Source organism: Saccopteryx leptura, chromosome 9 (genome assembly GCF_036850995.1).
Source record: "Saccopteryx leptura isolate mSacLep1 chromosome 9, mSacLep1_pri_phased_curated, whole genome shotgun sequence".
NCBI lineage: Eukaryota > Metazoa > Chordata > Mammalia > Chiroptera > Emballonuridae > Saccopteryx > Saccopteryx leptura.
In genome coordinates this window covers 24,442,449-24,464,350 of record NC_089511.1, presented here as the reverse complement: position 1 = coordinate 24,464,350, position 21,902 = coordinate 24,442,449, and the positions used below count along the sequence as shown (strand labels likewise).

General features: G+C 41.2%; 1 protein-coding gene across 2 annotated transcripts in view; it reads left to right on the top strand.

The window, feature by feature from the left end:
- Positions 1–21,902, top strand: part of WDR59 (WD repeat domain 59) — a 96,426-nt gene that overhangs the window by 61,647 nt on the left and 12,877 nt on the right. The window contains exons 15-21 of one of the 2 annotated variants that reach the window (XM_066349414.1): positions 1,547–1,642; positions 1,798–1,954; positions 2,425–2,494; positions 7,861–8,014; positions 13,256–13,312; positions 18,189–18,322; positions 19,822–19,903. In XM_066349414.1, coding sequence (XP_066205511.1) covers positions 1,547–1,642; positions 1,798–1,954; positions 2,425–2,494; positions 7,861–8,014; positions 13,256–13,312; positions 18,189–18,322; positions 19,822–19,903 — 750 coding nt within the window. The remainder of the gene's footprint in view (positions 1–1,546; positions 1,643–1,797; positions 1,955–2,424; positions 2,495–7,860; positions 8,015–13,255; positions 13,313–18,188; positions 18,323–19,821; positions 19,904–21,902) is intronic. The other variant, XM_066349416.1, reaches the window with a different exon arrangement.

Below are 21,902 nucleotides of genomic sequence, written 5' to 3'. Positions count from 1 at the left end.
TGGGTATGACTTCTACACTGGACAGCGCAGGTCCAATTTTACTTACTGTGTCAATTTATATGTACAACATGTGCCTTAAAATGATGGGATTTATATTTTTAAAGAACAACAACAGCCCTGGCCGGTTGGCTCAGCGGTAGAGCGTCGGCCTAGCGTGCGGAGGACCCGGGTTCGATTCCCGGCCAGGGCACACAGGAGAAGCGCCCATTTGCTTCTCCACCCCTCCGCCGCGCTTTCCTCTCTGTCTCTCTCTTCCCCTCCCGCAGCCAGGGCTCCATTGGAGCAAAGATGGCCCGGGCGCTGGGGATGGCTCTGTGGCCTCTGCCTCAGGCGCTAGAGTAGCTCTGGTCGCAACATGGCGACGCCCAGGATGGGCAGAGCATCGCCCCTGGTGGGCGTGCTGGGTGCATCCCGGTCGGGCGCATGCAGGAGTCTGTCTGACTGTCTCTCCCTGTTTCCAGCTTCAGAAAAATGAAAAAAAAAAAAAAAAAAAGAACAACAACAACAACAAAGAAAGATGCATTATAACTTTCACTAAAGTGAGATCTGTTTCCTCTGGCTTCTCAGTATCACTCAGAGCAATTTTCAGTTCAGCCCAGCTGGTATTACTTCTAAGCTACTGAGATTTCTCATGGGGGGGAGGCAGTGTAGGGGATGAAAAAAGGAGTAGAATTCACTATAAATAAAGAATATTTGTTCCATTACTAGAAATACACCCTCAGATCCAGCGTGTGTGCCTGCCCTGGCTAGGGAAAGAGCTCCCCAAAGTAGACTCTGAAATAAATCTTTTTTTAAAGAAAAAAATTTTATTCATTTTAGGGGGGAGAGAGAGAAAAAAAAAATAGAGAGAGAAAGAAAGAGAGAGAGAGGGAAGGAGGGAAGAGCAGGAAGCATCAACTCCCATATATGCCTTGACCAGGCAAGCCCAGGGTATTTTTGAACCAGCGACCTTAGCGTTTCAGGTTGATGCTTTATCCACTGTGCCACCACAGGTCAGGCAGAAATGAGTTTTCTTTGAGCTTCTATAGAAGGTGGAAAGTAGGATATTGTGTGGGACGCCTCAGTCTCCCTACATCCTCACTGCTTCTGACTGCTGTGAAGAATAAAAGCGGATCAGGCCCTGGCCGGTTGGTTCAGTGGTAGAGCATCGGCCTGGCATGCAGGAGTCCCGGGTTCGATTCCCGGCCAGGGCACACAGGAGAAGCGCCCATCTACTTCTCCACCCCTCCCCTTCTCCTTCCTCTTTGTCTCTCTCTTCCCCTCCCGCAGCCAAGGCTCCATTGGAGCAAAGTTGGCCCGGGTGCTGAGGATGGCTCCGTGGCCTCTGCTTCAGGCACTAGAATGGCTCTGGTTGCAACAGAGCGCTGCCCCAGATGGGCAGAGTATCGCCCCCTGGTGGGCATGCTGGGTGGATCCCGGTCAGGCGCATGTGGGAATCTGTCTGACTGCCTCTCCATTTCCAGCTTCAGAAAAATACAAAAAAAAAAAAAAATGGATCAGGATAAATAATGTTGCTATTCTTGACTGTGTTTTGTACCTTTTCCAGATCCTGAAAGACACTTCCCTGCAGAAAGTAAAACGCAACCAGAGTTGTTTGGAGCCCTGCCTGCGCCAGCTGGTCTCCTGTCTTGAGTCTTTTGTGGTGAGATTCTTGTACCAACCTAGGCTTTGGAGTTCTGTTTCTTTTCTTTTTCCCTTAACTCTGGCACACCCTGATTTTGTAATAATGTATCTTTATTTTGTAATTCCATTTTGAGACAGGTTGTAGCTTTTAGTCTGTTGATTTTTAAATTTCAGAATCAAGAAGACAGTGCTTCAAGCAACCCCTTTGCACTCCCAAACTCCGTCACACCACCCTTACCCACGTTTGCCCGGGTAACCACTGCCTATGGGTCATACCAAGATGCCAATATTCCCTTCCCCAGGACCTCGGGGGCCAGGTTCTGTGGAGCAGGTTGGTCCCTTTTTAGTTCTCTGATTCTAGATTATGAGAGAGAGCAATTTTTCTTTGTTTTTATTTCCTGAGAACTTAAAAGCCTTCTCTAGTAGTGTTATATGGTCTGATGCCAAATGGTGTCTGTGGACATGTCCAATGAATGTTCACCAGAATTATTCTTGATGAGGATGAATTTGCATCTTACTAAGAGTCCTGAGTCTCAACAGGACAGGTCCCCTAGTCGGGTAATATAAAGTACCTGTGAAGACTTTTTCCAAACCACATACATCCGTCTCTCCTGGATCCTGGAGATTTTGACCTTTGTCTTTGTTAAACATGGCTATCATCATGAGCCTTTGCACCTCAGGGAAGTGTGTCCTGTCCTTCAGGTATATTGAGATAGAAAAAAAGATTGACCGGGGCTGCCGTAGGATTTTCCACATCCAGCTCTTTGACCTTGATGTGCACATGTGATGTCTCCTTGTCAGGGTATTTGGTGTATTTCACAAGGCCTATGACGATGCATCGAGCAGTGTCCCCGACAGAACCTACTCCGAGGTGAGTGGGAGATACAGATGTAAGCTACACTCCTGAAGTGGGCGTTCATCTGGGGATGACCCCTGAGTTTGTCTTTGGGCAGTTTTATTTTCAGTAGATATCTGTTATAAGATTTATTCAAGAAAGATAAGATTCGTTAAGTTGCGACTAAGCTGAGATATTTGTTGTGAAGTTATGACCAGACCACTAGAAGGAGTAGCTTCATTAAAGCTGTTGACAAAACAAGTTTCTTTTTAATGTGCTTTCCTCCATTTGCTAAAGTGTTATTTGAATATTAAATAAAACTAGAAAAAATAATAAGTAGTCCTACAATAGTAACATACCACCTCTAACGTTACTGCAACATGTTTAATTTTTCAAAATTATGTAAGTATGTTGGAAAAACTCAAACAGTAGGAAGTTTTAAAGTAAAATAATGAAAGTTGTTGGGTTGGTTTTTTTTTTTAAACATGCCCTGGGGAAAGGCACTGTTAACAATTTAATGTGTTTTCTGTTTAGTCTTCATTATTTTTTTGCCTTTTTACTTGAGAGGCAATCTAGTGTAGCAAGTGGGAATATGAACTTCGGAGCCAAACTGCTGGATCCAAATCTTGGGCTCGATTTTTCTCAACAGTAACTTGGGGATGGTGATGGCACCTGCCTCCTTTACTTACTGTAAAGATTAAATGAGTTAGTCCCTGTAAAGCATTTAGAACACTGCCTGGCACATAGTGAGTGTTCTGTATTTCTTATTATTACTGCCTTTTATTTAAAATAAAATTTTTATTAACAGTTTTATTGAGACATAGTTTATATAGAATACAGTCAACTCATTTAAAGCGTATAATTGAGTGGTTTTTAGTATATTCACAGATAAGTGCAGCCATCACTGTAACCGAATTCTAGAACATTTTCATTACCCAAAAAAGAAACTCCAGCCTGACCTGTGGTGGCGCAGTGGATAATGCGTCGACCTGGAAATGCTGAGGTCGCCGGTTCGAAACCCTGGGCTTGCCTGGTCAAGGCACATATGAGAGTTGATGCTTCCAGCTCCTCCCCCCTTCTCTCTCTCTGTCTCTCTCTCTCTCCCTCTCTCTCTCCTCTCTAAAAAAATGAATAAAGAAAAAAAAAGAAAAAAAAAAAAAAAAAAGAAACTCCATATTCCATAGCTGCTACCCCTCCGCTGAAGTCCCCTATTCTTCCAGCCCTAAGCAAATTCTAACCTACTTTCTGTCAGAAATGTGCCCATTCTGCATTTCATATAAATGAAGTATGTTATATGTGGTCCTTTGTGTCTGGCTTCTTTCATTTGATGTAATATTTTAAGGATCATACATACTATAGCATGTATTAGTACTTTATTTCTTTTTATTGCCAAATAGTAGTCTATCATACACACACACACACACACACATTGTATTTATTCATTCATCACTCAATGGGCATTTGGGTTATTTCCACTTTTTGGCTATTATGAATAATGTTGTTATATACATTTGTATACAAGCTTTCGTGGGAACAAGTATTTTCATTTTTCTTGGGTATTACCTAGGAGCGGAATTGCTGGATCATATTGTAAAGTTTGTTTCTTTTTTTTTTTCAAAGTATAAGGGAAAGTTTATTTAGAAAAGTAAAGAGATAGTATAAGGGCCTTGGGAGCTTAGGAGAAAGGGAGAGAGAGATACGGGCCTTGAGGGATGAAAGAGGAAGGAGAGGCACTTGGTGTTCTTCGGAAAAAAGAGAGAGCATACTGGGGAAAGAAGTAGGTGGGGGAAGGCATGGGCCTGCTCCATAGAGTTGCCTGAAGTTTGTTTGTTTATTTATTTATTTATTTATTTATTTACTTATTTCAGAGACAGAGAGTCAGAGAGAGGGACAGGTAGAGACAGACAGGCAGGAATGGAGAGAGATGAGAAGCATCAATCAGTTTTTCGTTGTGGTACTTAGTTGTTCATTGATTGCTTTCACATATGTGCTTTGACCATGGGCCTTCAGCAGACCGAGTAACCCCTTGCTTAAGCCAGCGACCTTGGTCCAAGCTGGTGTGCTTTGCTCAAACCAGATGAGCCTGCACTCAAACTGGCGACCTCGGGGTCTCGAACCTGGGTCTTCTGCATCCCAGTCCGACGCTCCATCCACTGTGCCACTGCCTGGTCAGGCTTTATTTTTTAATTTTTAATTTTATTTTTTTGAAGTGAGAAGCGGGAAGGCAGAGAGACAGACTCCCGCGTGCACCCAGCTGGGATCCACCTGGCATGCCCACCAAGGAACGATGCTCTGCCCATCTGGGGCATTGCTCTGTTGCAACTGGAGCCATTCTAGCACCTGAGGTGGAGGCCATGGAGCCATCCTCAGCACCTGGGCCAACTTTGCTCCAATGGAGCCTTGGCTGCAGGAGGGGAACAGAGAGACAGAGAGGAAAGAGAGGGGGAGGGATGGAGAAGCAGATGGGCGCTTCTCCTGTGTGCCCTGGCCGGGAATCGAACCCGGGACTCCTGCACACCAGGCCAACACTCTACCACTGAGCCAACCGGCCAGGGCCAAGTTTTTTTTCTTAATAAACTCTTATTTAGAGCAATTTTAGATTCATAGCAAAATTGAATGGAAAGTATAGAGAGTTTCTATATACACTGGTTCCCCCCTCACACACTCACACATTCACACAACATCCTCCATATTATTGTTTTTTTTTTTCAATTTATTTTTATTCATTTTAGAAAGGAGAGAGAGAGGGAGAGAAAGAGAGACAGAGAGAGAGAGAGGAGAGAGAGACACAGAGAGAGAAGGGGGGAGGAGCTGGAAGCATCAACTCCCATATGTGCCTTGACCAGGCAAACCCAGGGTTTCGAACCTGCGACTTCAGCATTTCCAGGTCAACGCTTTATCCACTGCGCCACCACAGGTCAGGCATATTATTGGTTTTTAAACCTAAATATTATAAGTTATATACCATAGACTTCTGGTTCTTTGGTGTGGTGACCATGATAACTGACTGCTAAACCCTCCTGCTCTGAACACCATATATTGGTGTAATATATTAGTGTACTTATGAATGAATAGCTGATCTAACAAGAAAGAAAGGGGCAGAGATGCAATATACAAATCATGTATCATAGAGATGTACACCTGAAACCTCTATGATTCTGTTAACCAATGTTACCCATTATATTTAACCACAAAAAAAAATAAAAGGAAAGAAAGAAAGGAGGTTGAATGAAGTGCATGAGCAGGCGCTGCTGCTGTCTTGGGAGTTTGCCAGCCTGCAGTCACCCAGGCAGATGAGACCTTGGCCTGAAAGAACTAGGAGTTAGTGCTAGAGACCCCTTACATTATATTGGGTTCCTTATTTGAAAGGTTTGGCTAGAAAACAGTCACCTACTATCAAAGGAAAACAAGAATATCTACATCTGAGCTTTGGATCAGAGGATTTCTGATATGTTCCTATTCAAATGTTTTTCATACTGATAGTATTTTATTGAGTTACAGTTTACAGCACACAAATGTGAAGTGTACACCTTGATGACAAGCACCCAGATCAAGATACATTGCCCTCACTCTAAAAGTCCCCGGATCCCTTAGTCCAGAGGAAACCACTCCTCTGACTTCCATCATTGTAGTTTAGTTATGCTTGAATTTCACTTAGACTCATGCAGCATGTGCTAGTTTATGTCTGGCTTATTTTGCTCAACTCAGTGTTTTTGAAATTAATCCTAATTGTTGCATGTATCTATCGGTTCACTGCATGAAACTAATTGTTTGTTTATTCATACTCCTATTGATGAACATAAAGATTATTTCCAGTTTTGAGCTATTTTGTGTTGACCTACAAATATAAGTCTTTTTATGGACATGTGTTTTAATTTCTCTACCCAAGGAGTCAAATCGCTGGGTCATAGTATAGGTGTATGTTTAATTTTATTAGAATTGGCAAAAAGTCTGTTCCCAGTGGTTGTACCAAGTTACACTCCTGACCAGCAATGTTTCAGGGTTCCAGTTGCTCCATATCTTCTCCCAAACTTGAAATTTTCCATTGTTTTAACTTTAGCCATTGTGGTAGGTGTATAGTATTATCTGACTGTGGCTTTAATTTGCATCACCCCTAGTGATGAGAAATGATGTTGAACCACTTTTCTGTGCTAATTGACCATTTGGTTATCTTTCATGATATGCCTTTTCAAGTATTTACCCATTTTGGGGGACTGTTTTTTATTATTTATTTGTGGTAGTTTTTCATTTTGGTTGCAAATCCTTTGCTAGATATATGTATGTAGTATTGATTTTCTTCTGATCTGTGACTTGTCTTTTTCCCTCCTTAGCGATTTTTATAAAAGTATTTTTTAATTCTGATGAAGTCCATCCAGTTCATCACTTTAAAAATTTTATTGGTGTAGCCTATCTAAAAAATTGATTACCCCAAGGTCATGAAACTATTCTTTTGTGTTTTCTTTCAAAAGTTTGTAGTTTAAAATTCCTTGTTATAAAGTTCTATAATCAGTCTCAAACTAATTTTTGTGTATGATGTGAGGTAGGAGTCAAAAAATTTTTTTATTTTTTTATTTTTTAGTAGAGATATTATTGTTCCAGCACCATTTATAAAAAAGACTTTTCTTATTTCAGGACTTTTTTTTCCTTTGATCTATTGGTTTTTCCTTATTGCAAAGTCAACATTATACTCTTAAATGTAGCTTTATATACTATAGTAAGTCTTCTAATCTGGTAGTGTAAGTCCTCCAAGTTTATTATTCTTATTCAGGATTGGGTTGGCTATTTTCTAGGTCTTTTACATTTCTGTAAAAGATGCAGTCAGTTTATTGTTTCCTGTGATAAAGCTCAAATTTTGATTGGAATTGTCTTGACGCTATAGATCAATTTGGAGAAAATGATATCTTAACAATATGGAATCTTTCAAGACACTAGCATGATATACTTTTCTGCCATTGTGGGTCATCTTTAATTTCTCAGTTATATTTTATATTTTCAGTGTACATTTTAAAATTAAATTTATTCCTAGCTATTTAATGTGTTTTTAACCTATTGTAAATTAAATTTTTTTTAAATGTTTATTTTCCAAATGTTTGTTTCTAATATATAGAAATACAGTAGAGTTTTGTAGATTGACTTGGTATCTAAATTCACTTATGAGTGTGGGTAGTTTGTAGATTCCTGTGAGTTTTCTTTGTATATAATCAGAGAGATATTCTCTGTTCCTGCAGATAAAGTTTTATTCAGTTCTGAAAGTTCTATTTGGTCCTTTCTTTTGGAGTTTCCATTTCCCCCCCATTTTATCCACCTTTTCCTGTTGGTTTCATCGAGTGCTAAGAATGGCACTACTTAGAAATATGAAAAGGTTAAAGCCAGTATGGGTAATGCTGCATTTTCAACCACAGATCTCTCTCGGCCTTGTCTGCTTATCATACTGGCTTGATTGCACCAATGAAGATCCGCACAGAGGCCCCTGGGAACCTCCGTTTATACAGTGGGAGCCCCACTCGCAGTGAGAAAGAGCAGGTCTCCATCAGCTCCTTCTACTACAAGGAGCGGGTAAGCAGCAGAGCCACGGCCTTTGATTCTTACCCCTTCCCTGGATTCTTGTTCTTTGTCTCCCTGCTTGTACACACAGCAGCTAAATTAGTAATCCCCTATAGTCTTTCCCTTTCATAGTTTGTTAAAGAAAGACCATTGTTTTGTGCCCTTGCATTGGTTTTAACTACTGTAAATTGTATGTGGGGGGAATGTTAGTTCTTATAATCTATAGTCTTCTCTCCCCATTTAACCCTGCTCTTGTAATCCCCATTCATTAAGTTGATCCTCATTCTTTCAGATAGAATAATTTAGCTTCTGGTATTCCTTGGTATTCTGATGTTTGTTAAATTAAGAGGTATTTCTGAAGGCTTGGGATCTTGATATATTTGCAACTTCATTTCTTGAGAAGCTTTAAAGTTGATCTCTAAGAGGTTTTATAGTTTTCCTAAGTCTACACTTAAAGAACTAATTTTTTAAAAATTAATTTTTAGAAAGAAAAAAAATTAATTTTTAGAGAGATGGAAAGGGAAAGAGAGAGAAAAAGAGAAATTGATTGTTCCACTTATTTATGCATTCATTGATTGATTTTGTATGTGCCCCGACGGGGGATCGAACCCACATCCTTGGTCTATCAGGATAATGCTCTGACCAGCTGAGCTATCTGGCCAGGGCTTGAAATACCCATTTGAATAGCCCAGTTTATATAAAAATCATCTGCATCTGTTCTTTTTTTCCTGGGTTCTTAAGGAACTCATCGTCCTTAAAGTAGCTATTGAGCTGTCAGAAGCCTTTAGTAATGACAATGTAGAGAATGTTGGCAGAGCGTAGGAAAGACTCTGAGAATTCTTTCTTGTCAGATTTAAAAGTCTGGCTTAAGCTGATTTTTACCTCACGTGATGTTTTTAAACAGTTACCACTGAGCTACTCACAAACTCAGTCCTTAGGGATTCTTTGTTGTTTTCCTCCACTGGTTAGGAAATGATGGATTGACTATGATTAAAATTTTTTGCATTATTTTATTTTTACATTTTTATTTATTGATTTTAGAGAAAGAGAAAGAAGAAAGGGAAAGAGAGAGAAACATTGACCTGTTATTCACCCATCCATTTACTCATGAGCCGATTCCTGTATGTGTGCTGATCAGGAATCAAAACTGCAACCTGGCCCTGGCCAGTGGCACAGTGGATATAGCGTTGGCCTAGCATGTGAATGTCCTAAGTTTGTTTCCCGGTCAGGGCACACAGGAGAAGCGACCATCTGTTTCTCACCTGCTTTCTTTTCCTCTTCTCCCCTTCTTCCCTTTCTATAGCCAGTGGCTCAGTTGGTTCAAGCGTGGCCTTGGGCACTGAGGATAGCTCTGTTGGAGTATGTCAGCCTCAGGCTCCTAAAATAGCTTGCTACTCAAGCATTGGCTCCAGGTAGGGTTGCCGGGTGGATCCTGGTCGGGTTGCATGTGGGAGTCTGCCTCACGTTCTCCCCTCCTCTCACCTAAAAAATAAAAACAAAAAACTGCATCCTTGTCATATCAGGGCAATGTTCTAACCAACTGAGCTACCTGGCCAGGGCTGAATTATTTTAAATAAACCAATTTCTAGCAAGTGTTAGAGCTGTTTTCACTTTGATTGCAGTTTACTATCTAACCTTGGTTCATCCTGGTAGTTACCCATCTCTGACTTTGTCATCTGAAATGAGTGGCAGGAACTGATGCTTGAGACAGGACCAGACTTGAGCAAAACCATTTAGTTAAATAGGGGTAGTGATTTTTTTGTTGTTGTTGCCTTTCTGTCCATCTTTCTATAGTCCCCTTCTTCACATCTCAGCTGGAATGACTTCCACTCCCCCTCTGTGACAGACCTTGGAACACTGGATCTCCCCAAATCTTTTACATTCAAAAAATGGCTTTTTTTTTTTTTTTTTAATGCAAGTTTTTTTAAGCCAATAACTGGTTAGATGACTTGATAAATGGATTGGAACTGAGGCATTTCTTTTTTAATTTGACATGCATGCTTGCCAGACAAACTCATGGCTGTGTAAATATGGGAATTTACTTTAGCATCAGGGCCAGGTTGAGCAAATCTTTTACTCAAAGGGGCAGTTCTGAATTCTTTTTGAATCATGTCATGTGCTACTTATGCTTGGATTCAGACTGGGCAACAACTTGGAACTGGAATTATTATTTTTTTAATTTTTTTAATTTTTCCGAAGTTGGAAACAGGGAGGCAGTCAGACAGACTCCCACATGTGCCCGACCGGATCCACCTGGCATGCCCACCAGGGGGCGATGCTCTGCCCCTCTTGGGGCGTTGCTCTGCCACAATCAGAGCCATTCTAGCACCTGAGGCAGAGGCCACAGAGCCATCCTCAGCGCCCAGGCCAACTTTGCTCCAATGGAGCCTTGGCTGAGGGAGGGGAAGAGAGAGACAGAGAGGAAGGAGAGGGGGAGGGGTGGAGAAGCAGATGGGCGCTTCTCCTGTGTGCCCTGGCCGGGAATCGAACCCAGGACTCCTGCATGCCAGGCTGGAATTATTTTGACTCTACATGGCCTTTACACACTGTCACAGTACTCTGTGACACAGTACTCTGTGACAATATGTAAAGGCCATGTCGAGTCAAAATAATTCTAGTTCCAAGTTGGGAATTTAGCTATACAGAAGCATTTGTAATTCCTCCATTTGTGGTTTGTTTGTTTTTTATATTTTTCCGAAGTGAGAAGCAGGGGGAGATGCAGACAGACAAGACTCCCGCATATGCCTGATGGGGATCCACCCAGCATGCTCACCAGGGGGTGATGCTGAGCCCCTCTGGGCCATTGCTCTGCTGCAATTGTAGCCATTCTAGCACCTGAGGTGGAGGCCATGGAGCCATCCTCAGTGCCCGGGCCAACTTTGCTCCAATGGAGCGTTGGCTGTGGGAGGGGAAGAGAGAGATAGAGAGGAAGGAGAGAGGAAAGGGTGGAGAAGCAGATGGGCACTTCTCCTGTGTGCCCTGACTGGGAATCAAACCCAGGACTTCCACATGCCAGGCCAACGCTCTACCGCTGAGCCAACCAGCCAGGGTTGTAATGCCTCCATTTGTGTTTTTGATGGTCTGGCCTCTTTTATTACAAACACCATAATCATAAAGAGAGACCAAAGAAAGGATTGTGATATTTCAGTTTGTAGTGGCTCCCACTGTGCTGCTTCTCTACAGAAACTGGACTCTGTCCCCAAGGATGATTGTTAGGTGATCTTTAAGTTTTATTTCAGATAGCAAGCAGGTAAAATGGGGGAGACACTTTTATTATAATTTTGTATGAACCTTTTTTTTAATATAGTTTTATTTAGACAATTAATTTTAACAGGGTGACTGGTCAACTACAGTACATAGATTTAGAAAAAACATCTCCAGATCATTTTGACATTCGATTATGTTGTATACCCATCACCCAAAGTCAAATTGTCCTCCATCACCTTTTATTTGGTTTTCTTTATGTCCCTCCCCTCCACCACCCTTGTATGAAACTTTTATATTGCTATATAACCTATGTACAGAAAAATTCACAAATCATAAGCATATAATTCAGTGAATTAACAATCATACCAGCCAGGAAATCGAACATTACAAGGATCCTAAAAGCTGTGGGGAAGGAAGGCACATTTCAGTGGATGACATATAGTAATTACTCGGTTAAATTGTATGAAATTGGTGATATTTGACCACTTTGTCCTTAAAGTTTCGGGTGATTCAATCTAATAAGACATTATAATGAGCACGTCAGTTATTTTGTTGTGAATCTGAACTACATTCATCTGTCCTTGAAGCATGTTCATGTCCTTCCCATTTACATGGGGCAAAGGGTAGGGGTTAAAGAAGTAAAGCAGAGCCGTGACACTGAACGTAGGCCATCTTGTCTTCCTTGTGCAGCCAAGAGGGCTTTGTGCCTTAGGGAGTATTTTCTGATTCTCAGATGTCTAGTATCACAGAGCAAATAATATCACTTTTATTACATTGGTTCTAGAAATAATTCCAGTTTACTAAATTTCCCTGTTTTTATTTTCAGCCCAGATCTTTCTCCTATGTATTTCTATTCTCTTTTAGATCTCTATCCCTGAGATCTTTAAGTGAATAAGAACAAAGAAAAAAATGCAACGGCATTAATATAAATATATAGCAGTGAAGGAATTATAGCATATTTTGTCATTTATGAAAAGAATGTGCAGAGCCATTGGGGATTACTGTCCCCTTCTCTTGTTTTGGTGCTTTTAACCTGCCCTACTTAGGTCACTTATATTCAGCCAGATGTTTTCCAGATGGAATTCCAAGGTTACTTCTAAAAATACATGTGAGACACCTTGTATAGGAAGTTAGAAAACACAGAGAGATGCTAACATTCATTTGGTAACTGGATCAACTATTAATAGTTGATGAAATACTGCTTATTCTAAGGGTATATTGGAAGGCCCAAAACTTCTGAGAAACATTAGGCATTACCCTATAAACATTAAAACATTTTTGCAGCTGCCCATGTTTACTTCAGTTTATGTTATTAAAATAACTCTAATGTAGATAACTGAGGAGGTCTTGAAGTTGCTAGAATAATTTTGATTTCCATAAACAGTGTCTATGCTCCCAGTTTCACACTGATGCTCATGTTGTTAGCGAGAATGCCCTTAAGAACCTGAGTCCTCAGCTTTCATTCCCTCCTCCCTGCATTTCTCTGGGGCTCTCGCCTCCCCATGGCATCTCTAAAAATAGTCCTGCAGTCCCAAGGTCGAGATTTCCAATTTCTCCAATGCCCTTTATCCACACACCAAAAAAATGTGGTCCTGAGTATATGGGAGAACTTCCTTTTTAGGAATGAGAATCTTCTCACATATGAGCATGCTCCTGACATTGGGGAAAGGAGAGTCCTCCACCATTTCTCCACTTGCTCTGTGATCTTGTCCTTGTTAAAGAGCCACAGACCTTGATCACTGTTCTTTTGTCAGAGCAGCATGGACGTCAGCCTTCATGTATCTTGAAATGTGTTTTGGGCTGAAGAACAATGACATTGGCGCTGGCTCTGGAGTATGATGGGTTGGGCGGGAGGTGAGGGAATCCACCAACTGCTGTGTTTAGGTTCAGATTTTGTAGTCATTTCAATCCTGATTTTGTAGTATATTATGGTACCTTTTAACCCATCAGATGTGTAGGAAGCTTTCATTTTATTCTATATTTTTCCCTTTTAATTTTCTTGGTGTTTTTCTTCCCTCCTCCTGGGTGTAACGTTTTCACGCACAGATGTCTCCTCGCTCTGCCCGGCGACGTTGGTCCATACAAGCAATTAACGACTTCCCGGTACTGTGCGCTGTGCAAATGCTCTCCTTGACTAATCCTGTCTCTCTGCCCAAAGGCCCAAGAATAAAATGCCACCTGCCTGGCTTTGAGGAACCTGAAGTGACAGGCTGGCTGGGTTTCAGGACCAGCAACAGTGAATTTTCATTCTTGGGAGTCAGGCTCCAAGGACTGCCTCCTTGTTCTCTGACAGGTTCAAATGAGTGAATGCCGATACCATTAAGAATTGTGAATGGAGTTCTTTGAAAATGAAGCTCACTACTGGGTTTCTTGGAAAGAACCCTGAATTTAAGCCTTTAGCTAACCTGATTTCATTTGGACTATTTTGTATAATTTCATAGAGCTTTCAAAAGCCTACCTTTGGCATTGGGAGAAGCAGAGGAAGAGATGAGAGGCTTCCACCATCTTGTCTGTTTTTATTGTCTTGGTCTAATTCAAAGAGGGAAGTGCCCACCTGCTTCATTGGCATGACACATAAGCTAGTTTTTATCCTTTGGAAATTTTCTGGAACAAATTTTTTTTATTTTAACCTATAGTATTTTTCATTGACAGTAAAACCTGTACTGTGGAATCCTCTCTTCCTTTTCTTCCTTTCTTACTCCTATTAGCCATCTCCCCTCTTCTGTCTTCCTCTCTTGCCCCCTCTATGTGTCATTAGTACCATGGTGACCTCAAGCTGTGCAAAGCACCCTTGAGGCTTTAGCACAAATTTCATATGGTATAAAAAAATATTGAGGGGAATAGTTCTATAGCCTTTTCATATAAAAACCAGTCGAAATCAGGAGCCCTGATTAGCAAGTACCACCACTGCCAACAACTTGCAGGGGGAGCCGCTGGTGTGGCCACCTTGCCTCAAAGCGCCTGTCCCAGCCAACCTGACTGCTGAATTTCACTGGTTTTTCCAGCAGTCCCCGCTCTGGCCGCTTTTTGAACAGGAACTCATCTTGACTCACGGCCCACTCTGCTGATTATGCATTATTGATGGGGTTGCTGCAAAGCAGTTGGTGGCTTATTCTTGGGCTGTTTTTACATTTTACCCATTTATTGGCATCCATGTTGCCTCCGATTGTAGCAGTAATACTGGTGGTACAGTCGCAAGCTGGCTGTTGGTTGTCATTCAGTGCTAATTGCACCAATGCGTCCCTCCCCCGCCCTCCCACCCGACTCCTTTCTTCCTTGTCCTCTTGCCCATAATTCCATGAACGCCTTCTTGGTATGTTCAGGGGAGCATCTGGTGCTCATTATGTGATAATTTGTCTGTCTTGCTTTGTCTTTCTTCCTTGAATCCTGCTCATAACCTGTGGGGAAAGGGCATTTTCTCTTGATGGGGCATTGAGAAGATGTGAGAAATGCAGAGTTCTTTGTCTCCCAGGGGTACTATTTTACTGTGCAGAAAAGTATTCACGTTTTAGCCTGTCAGAGTGGGACTGGAGCAATGCAGGAGGATTAGGGAGCACTTGGGCTGGTGCCCTCCCCTCGCCTGGAAAGAGATCGGCCATACTCAGACTGATGTGTTAATTTTAGACTGAAAGGCAGCTTAATTGAGATTTCATAAAACATCACCTACACATCAGACAGCTCAAATGGAGAAGCACCTAGAAGCCTGGTGTCTCAAGATGTTGACAAGGAAATACCAGGAAATACAGACTGTGATTTCCATAATTCAGTGCAGGATAATTGTGGATAGTTGTCCAAGACCACTATCTGTACGTTTCCAAGTACCTATTGACGACTCACTGGTTTGTTTCTACTGATCTCTGTAACCCAGGACTGCAAATGGGGGAAGAGTCTTAAGACACCTCACTGGACCCTGAATCTTCTTTCTGAGTGCTCCTAATCCTAACAGATCCATAGAGGTGATTAAACAATGTGAGGTACTGGCTCTTGAGGCTGGCCTGAAATGCAGCACCTGGGACTGAGCATGGCATGCCCAGGTGGAGCCATGCGGTTGCAGGAGCTGCTTGCCTCTGCCAGTCTGCAGCATGCCCAGGCTTAGCAGGACAGAGTCACAGTGCTCGGCAGAGAGGTGACGTTAGCAGTGAGTAATTGTAGAGGATGGTGTGTTGTTTGGGCCTTGTTAGAATCAGATGCTGGTCTCCTTATATGAAGAAATGGATCCATTTAAAAATGGACCAAACTATTATATTTACATATAAACAGGTAGGTTACTCAGGACTTAAAAATTTTTTCTTTTTGATCTAAAATTATGCTCTTAAGAACAGGTTAACAAATTTGGGCCTGTGTTCAAATCTCACCTCTTGCGAATGTGGCCTTGAGTAATGGAGGCAACAGTGCCTTGTTAGGGAGCAGTAGTGAGACACTCACGTAAGGTGAGCAGTCCGTATCAGAAGCCAAAGTCAGTAATGACAAGCAAGCCTTTAAATCCTAAGTCAAATGTCTCCACTTGGACTTGTGTCCAGGACAGCTCACATTTTCCACATACGTGCTCCTATGTAGTCATTTGTAGCTGAGGCTCTGGGGAAATAAGATCTTGCTCATGATCTTCCATGTCCATTATCCACGTCCCTCTGTGCAAGTATCTTTGACATTCTAAAATGATCATTTTTAGAAATAATTCAAGTCTGCTAGGAAAAACATTTTAAAACAAGCTAGTCTATTTGCAAATGAACTATTTGGCACATGGGTCTTAATATTATATTTTTGTTGGATTTGCTACAAAGTCAGGGATTGTGGTTTTCACTGTGGTCTGAAAGCTAGTGTAGACCCTTTCCCTTGTGAGCCACCTGTTTAATTAAACAGGGCTAGTTCATTGCTCAGTTGTTTAAATACTTCTCATTTTTCCTTTGTGACTGCCTGGAACAGTGTTTTAGAAGCCTTCTGACCACCTCGGAGACGGAATTAGATGGATTCCCTTCCTGGTCGAATCTTTTTAGTGAAGATTTTTTTTTTTTTAATTTGGTACCCTAAATCTCTTGTGAGCTGACTAGTTATGTGGGACCAATGGGTCTGTCATTTCCTGGGATTTTTAAAGTACTGGAAACCTGGATGAAAATCACAATGAAATGAGTATGTGTACTTATACTCCCTGTTGTAGTTAACCACGTTGTGCTGTTCCTGTCTCTGCCAAATTACCTTTCCTACTAAAAGCAGGCATATCATAGTGCTAGTGCATGCATGACGGCATCATCTTGTGTTGGTTGACACTGCCTGGCTCCAGTCCCTTCTGACAGGCTGTTTGCTCTTTAGCACACTCTCCCTTTGCACCCACGTCAGGATATTTGTGGCTAAAAGGATAGTGTTTTTTTGTAAGTACACACACAATTCAACTTAGAAAATAACCAGGGCTAGCAGAGAATTGAAGGGCTACCCTACAATAATAGATTAAGCTTCCCCTTTTGTTGCAGAATGTTTTCTGTGTGAATATAAAGTATATAGTAACCAAACTGCTTCTTAAGAACAAATGGGTTAAGGTCTAAATTGATAATGTAGGATATGTATTAACCATTATGATAAGCAATTCAAATATTTCAGCTAAATTTCTTCATTTACCTTCTATGAACTAAGTCCAGGTGACCTGGATTTAGTAGGTTCCATACCACTTAATTAATCTTATAGGAAGTTACATGCATTGGGCAACTGGGAATTAGATGGGACATCAGGGGTCAGAGATGTCTGAATATAGACCATGACTAATTTATGAAAGAGTGATTGTATAAAAATCACTTGTGGAGAATGAGTTTATGAGGAATCTAAATAATGATTTAATCTAAATTTCTGAAGGTTTATACACATTCATGAAAAGTACAAATTTTAAAATTACACTTTTTCAGCTTTCAGAGTTTGCACTCTCCTTTTCATTGTGCTTATTAACCTGTGAGATTGGGATGACAGAGCTCATCCGGAGCCCCATGTTATCAGTGAATGAAGAAAGAGTGCCATGGGATGAAATTCGCAGCAAATATTTGTGAATTTGCCAGGGTCACCTCGAACCAGTATGTGTGGCAAAAGGACCAGTAAACCTTGGTTTTCTGACTCCAAACTGCAGGCCCTTTCACTAGCTCCTTTTGCATCCTTTTAAAATAAACATATCTCCTTCCTCATGAGTTGAGTCGCTCTGGTGGCCCCCTTTTTAATTTCTGGCAATAAAATAAAATAGAATATCACTCCCTTGGCTGGTTGTCATTTTGAAGAGACCAGATGGTGCTACTCTCTAGTAATTCTCATTTTCAAAAATATCTCTCATTTCCCACATACGTGCTCCTACACAGCCATTTGTAGGCGACGCTCTGGGGAAATAAGATAATTGCTCGTGATCTGTCATGTCCATTAGTCATGTCCCTGTGCTCAAGTATTTTTGACATTCTAAAGTGACCACTTTTAGAAATAAATCAAGTCTGCTAGGAAAAACAGGGTAATTCTCCTTGAGCTGCTAAATTTTCCTGTCTGCCTACCGTAGATTAAAGTGTACAGAACCCACACTGCTATGTCTGGATTAAATTCTCAACAAATCCTATTAAAACTCTTGGAAGGAAAAAAAAAACTTTGATTAGTTTCAAGCAAGAACTTTGAACCCAGGGCTGAACCCAGCCTTAAGAGTTGCTCTTCTCCCACATTTTTGTGATCTCTGCTAACATATTTACCTACTGTTCTTTTTCTTCTTTATTTTTAAAATTCTGACTTCAAGGTGTCTGTTTTTGAGCACCTGCACAGTGTACACAGTTCTGTTAGGATTTTGGACCAAGAGCTCAATGCCCTTTGTCATCCTTTTATTTCCTACAGATGCTGATTCATATAATTGTGGGCATGATATAATGCAAAGTCTCTGCAAATTACCAATGACCCAACTGTGATGTGCTCTGCAACTGTAGGTCTCCATGCATCAATGTCCCCATTACTTATACCTTGTCATCTCCCCCAGAAATCAAGGAGATGGAAAAGCAAGCGCGAGGGGTTGGACTCTGGCAATCGACCGATCAAGGCTGCAGGGAAGGTTATCATCCAGGATATTGCGTGCCTTCTTCCTGTTCACAAGTCACTGGGAGAGCTATACATGTAAGTCCAAAACTTGATGTATGCCGTGCTGTCATGATTATCAAAGATATCAAAGAGTCTTTTTTTTTTTTTTTTAAGTACTAGAACTCTTTCTTCAAGAGCAGTTTTAGGAGAAGCTCAGGGTATTGGCTTTATATTGATGCATAACACATTACCACAAACTTAGTGGCTTAAAACAATGTACATTTATTTATTATCTCACAATTTCCAAGGGTCAGGAGCCCGGGTGTGGCTTAGCTGGGTCCAGGCTGAACTCATGGAGTTGACCAGGCAGTATGTTCATCTAATGCTCCAGGCCTCTTCCAGCTCGTACAGGTTATGAGCAGGATTCAGGTTCTGGTAGCCATTTAACCAGGTGAATTTCATCTCCTTTGAGGTCAGCAGGCATTTCTCTCTGTCACTTCACCTCCTTTCTAAGGCATCACCTGATTAAGTCAGGCTTACTCAGGATTATCTTTTTACAAGTTCCAAGTCAACTGATTAATAATAACTTAATCATGGGAGTGATATCCCGGCAGTATTCATTGGTGTTGCCCACACTTAAAGTGGGGGAGTTATAAACAATACAGCAGGAGGGAGAAATCTTAGGAACAGTCTCAGAATTCTGCCAGCCAGTAAAACAGGTAGAGCAGAGCCACTTTGAGTGAAGGGAGTTGGTGGGTGAGTGACTAGCATACAGAGGCTGGCCAGTGCTTCCCCTTCTTCCTGAACTTGACCACATTATAAAAAGTATTTATTTATAGTATATACACAGCATACTACTATTTGTGTTAGAAACTATGATGTTATATGTATTGCAATCCATTTTTATTCAACTGTCAAGCCTGGAGAACTCCACAGAGAAGGAGGTTGGAAAATTGGTTTTTGAACCTGGCTTTTCTCCTGTCTTCAAAGAAGTGAGCGATTTCACCTGCCCCAGGCTGGAACCCACAGCATGACCTCAGCTGATAGTTAAGCATTTTCTTCATGTTATGTACAAAGGGATCTTTAGGCCAATACAAATACAACATTTTGAGTGACAACCAAAGAGGCAGTTTTTAGTCTGTTTGTTAAACCAGGAGTAGTTGATTTAGGAAATTTAACTAGAGCCCTGGCCGGTTGGCTCAGTGGTAGAGCATTGGCCTGGCATGCAGGAGTCCCAGGTTTGATTCCCGGCCAGGGCACACAGGAGAAGTGCCCATCTGCTTCTCCACCCCTCCCCCTCTCCTTCCTCTCTGTCTCTCTCTTCCCCTCCCGCAGCCAAGGCTCCATTGGAGCAAAGTTGGCCCGGGTGCTGAGGATGGCTCTATGGCCCCTGCCTCAGGCGCTAGAATGGCTCTGGTTGCAACAGAGCAATGGCCCAGATGGGTGGAGCATCACCCCCTGGTGGGCATGCCGGGTGGATCCCGGTCGGGTGCATGCGGGAGTCTGTCTGACTGCCTCCCTGTTTCCAACTTCAGAAAAATACGAAAAAAAAAAATTAACTAGAAAGAAAATTTTTAATTCTTTTAAAATTTCAGATTAAATGTAAATGATATTCAAGAAACGTGTCAGAAGAATGCCACTTCTGCCTTGCTTGTTGGAAGGAAGGATCTTGTCCAGGTATTGTTCATCTTTTTTGGTGGAGAGCTGGGTTTTTCCTTTTGAGCAGTTGTTTTCACTTTATACAGTGGTTTAGTGACATTTCAAGATGTGTCCACTATTTTGCAGGTCCTCTCCCATTTTCTTTGCCAAACTGCAGGGCTAGAGCAGCTTTCTAAATCTCTTAGGTACTTTTCTTATCTGTGCTTGATTGAGAGGACCCTAAAGCACTTACTAAGTATTTGTTATTTCATCTCTTCTATTTTAGTACCATGGTGATTGTTACCCACCTAAATTTGGGTATCTGTATCTTTACCATTTGTACTCTCAGTTCTGTTTTTTTTTACTTTAAAAAATGCTGCATTTCATAACAGAAAAATTTATTCTGTATGTCTTCATTTCATTACAAAAACATTCTTTTAGAATAGACATGTTCAGTTAAAATATGATGTGATCTGACAAAAATTTAAATCTTCATTTTTGCAGGAACGCCTCAGTGTATTAAAACAAGGTGCTCCTATGTTGGTTTTCAACAGCTTTATTGAGATATAGTTCATTCACCATGCACTTCAGCCATTTAAAATGCACAATCTGCCTGACCTGCGGTGGTGCAGTGGGTGAAAGCGTCAACCTGGAACACTGAGATCGCCGGTTCAAAACCCCGGGCTTGCCTGGTCAAGGCACATATGGGAGTTGATGCTTTCTGCTCCTCCCTCTGTTCTCTCTCTTTCCTCTCTCTGTCTGTCTCTTTCTCTCTTTGTGTCTCCTCTCTCTAAAAAAATGAATAATCGCTTCTCGGCCTTTTGGCTAAGATCAAGTGTAAAAAAATGAATAAATAAAATGTAAAAATAAATAAATAAATTGTAAAAAAAAAAAAGGACTATTATAAAATGCACAATCTAGGGGCTATTAGTATATTCACAGAGTTGTGCCACCATCACCACAAATACTTTGACATTTTCTTTACCTTAAAAAGAAAGCCCACGCCCCTTAGCTCTCAATCCTTCTTACCCCACCCAGCCCTAGGCAGCCACTAATCTCCTCTGTCTCTATTGCATCCTTTATTCTTTAGTGCGAGGATCAGATTGAGCGATGTAAGCTACTAGCTGCTATTCTGTCTGTCCACTCAGTTTTTTTCCCTTATAACCCTCCAAACGACCTGAGCTATGGCCTTCTCTTGATTTCTATTTGATTAAAAAATCCCTAGGATAAAAAAAGAAAAATTAAAAGAAAAAAGTTTCCTAGGATTTCTACTTGTCTCCTAATAAATACTGTCAAGTTTTTGCCCAAACCCTATTAGGTGAAATTTAAAGTCATGAATATAACTATTTCTTTAAGGCCTCAGCCACCTAAAGTCCTGTGAATACTCAGAAGCAAAATAAAGTAGTGGAAATACTGTGAATGGTGTAACAGGATGCATAGGTCCACTCAGCACCCTAGTGCTGTATTCCTGGGCAAGTTATTTCAGACTCTCTCAGCCCCGATATACAGGGTGGGCAACAGCAGGTTTACAGTTGTAAGTATGCAAAACAGAGTTTACTCTTGTATTATTATTTATTCATTATTATATTATGGGAACTAGAAGAATAATTACCTCATGGGTTGGTTAGAAGAGTAACCAACCCATATTGTAAGTGCAATGCCAAGGCAAATCCTGTGTTTATGTTCTGAAAAATATTCTCCAAGGAAAAATTACTTTTTAAAGTGTTTTTTTAAATTTATTTATATTTGGAGGGTCAGGCTAGTCCAAGGTGAAGTGGAAAGAACCGTCCTTTGTGTTTTGACAGATCCAAGTTTAAATCTGGGCTCTGTCCTTTTGTTGTGTGACCCTAGGCAGCTACCTCATCCTTCTGAACCTCAGTTTCCTTGACTATAAAGTAGGAACAATATTTCTAAGATCCTTATGAGAGATAAATAAGTACTACATATAAAATTCCCATACCTACGGTAACTATCCAGTATATGGTGCAATTACTGTTGCCGTTCTTGCAATTATCATTATTTGTGGTATGGTACTGTT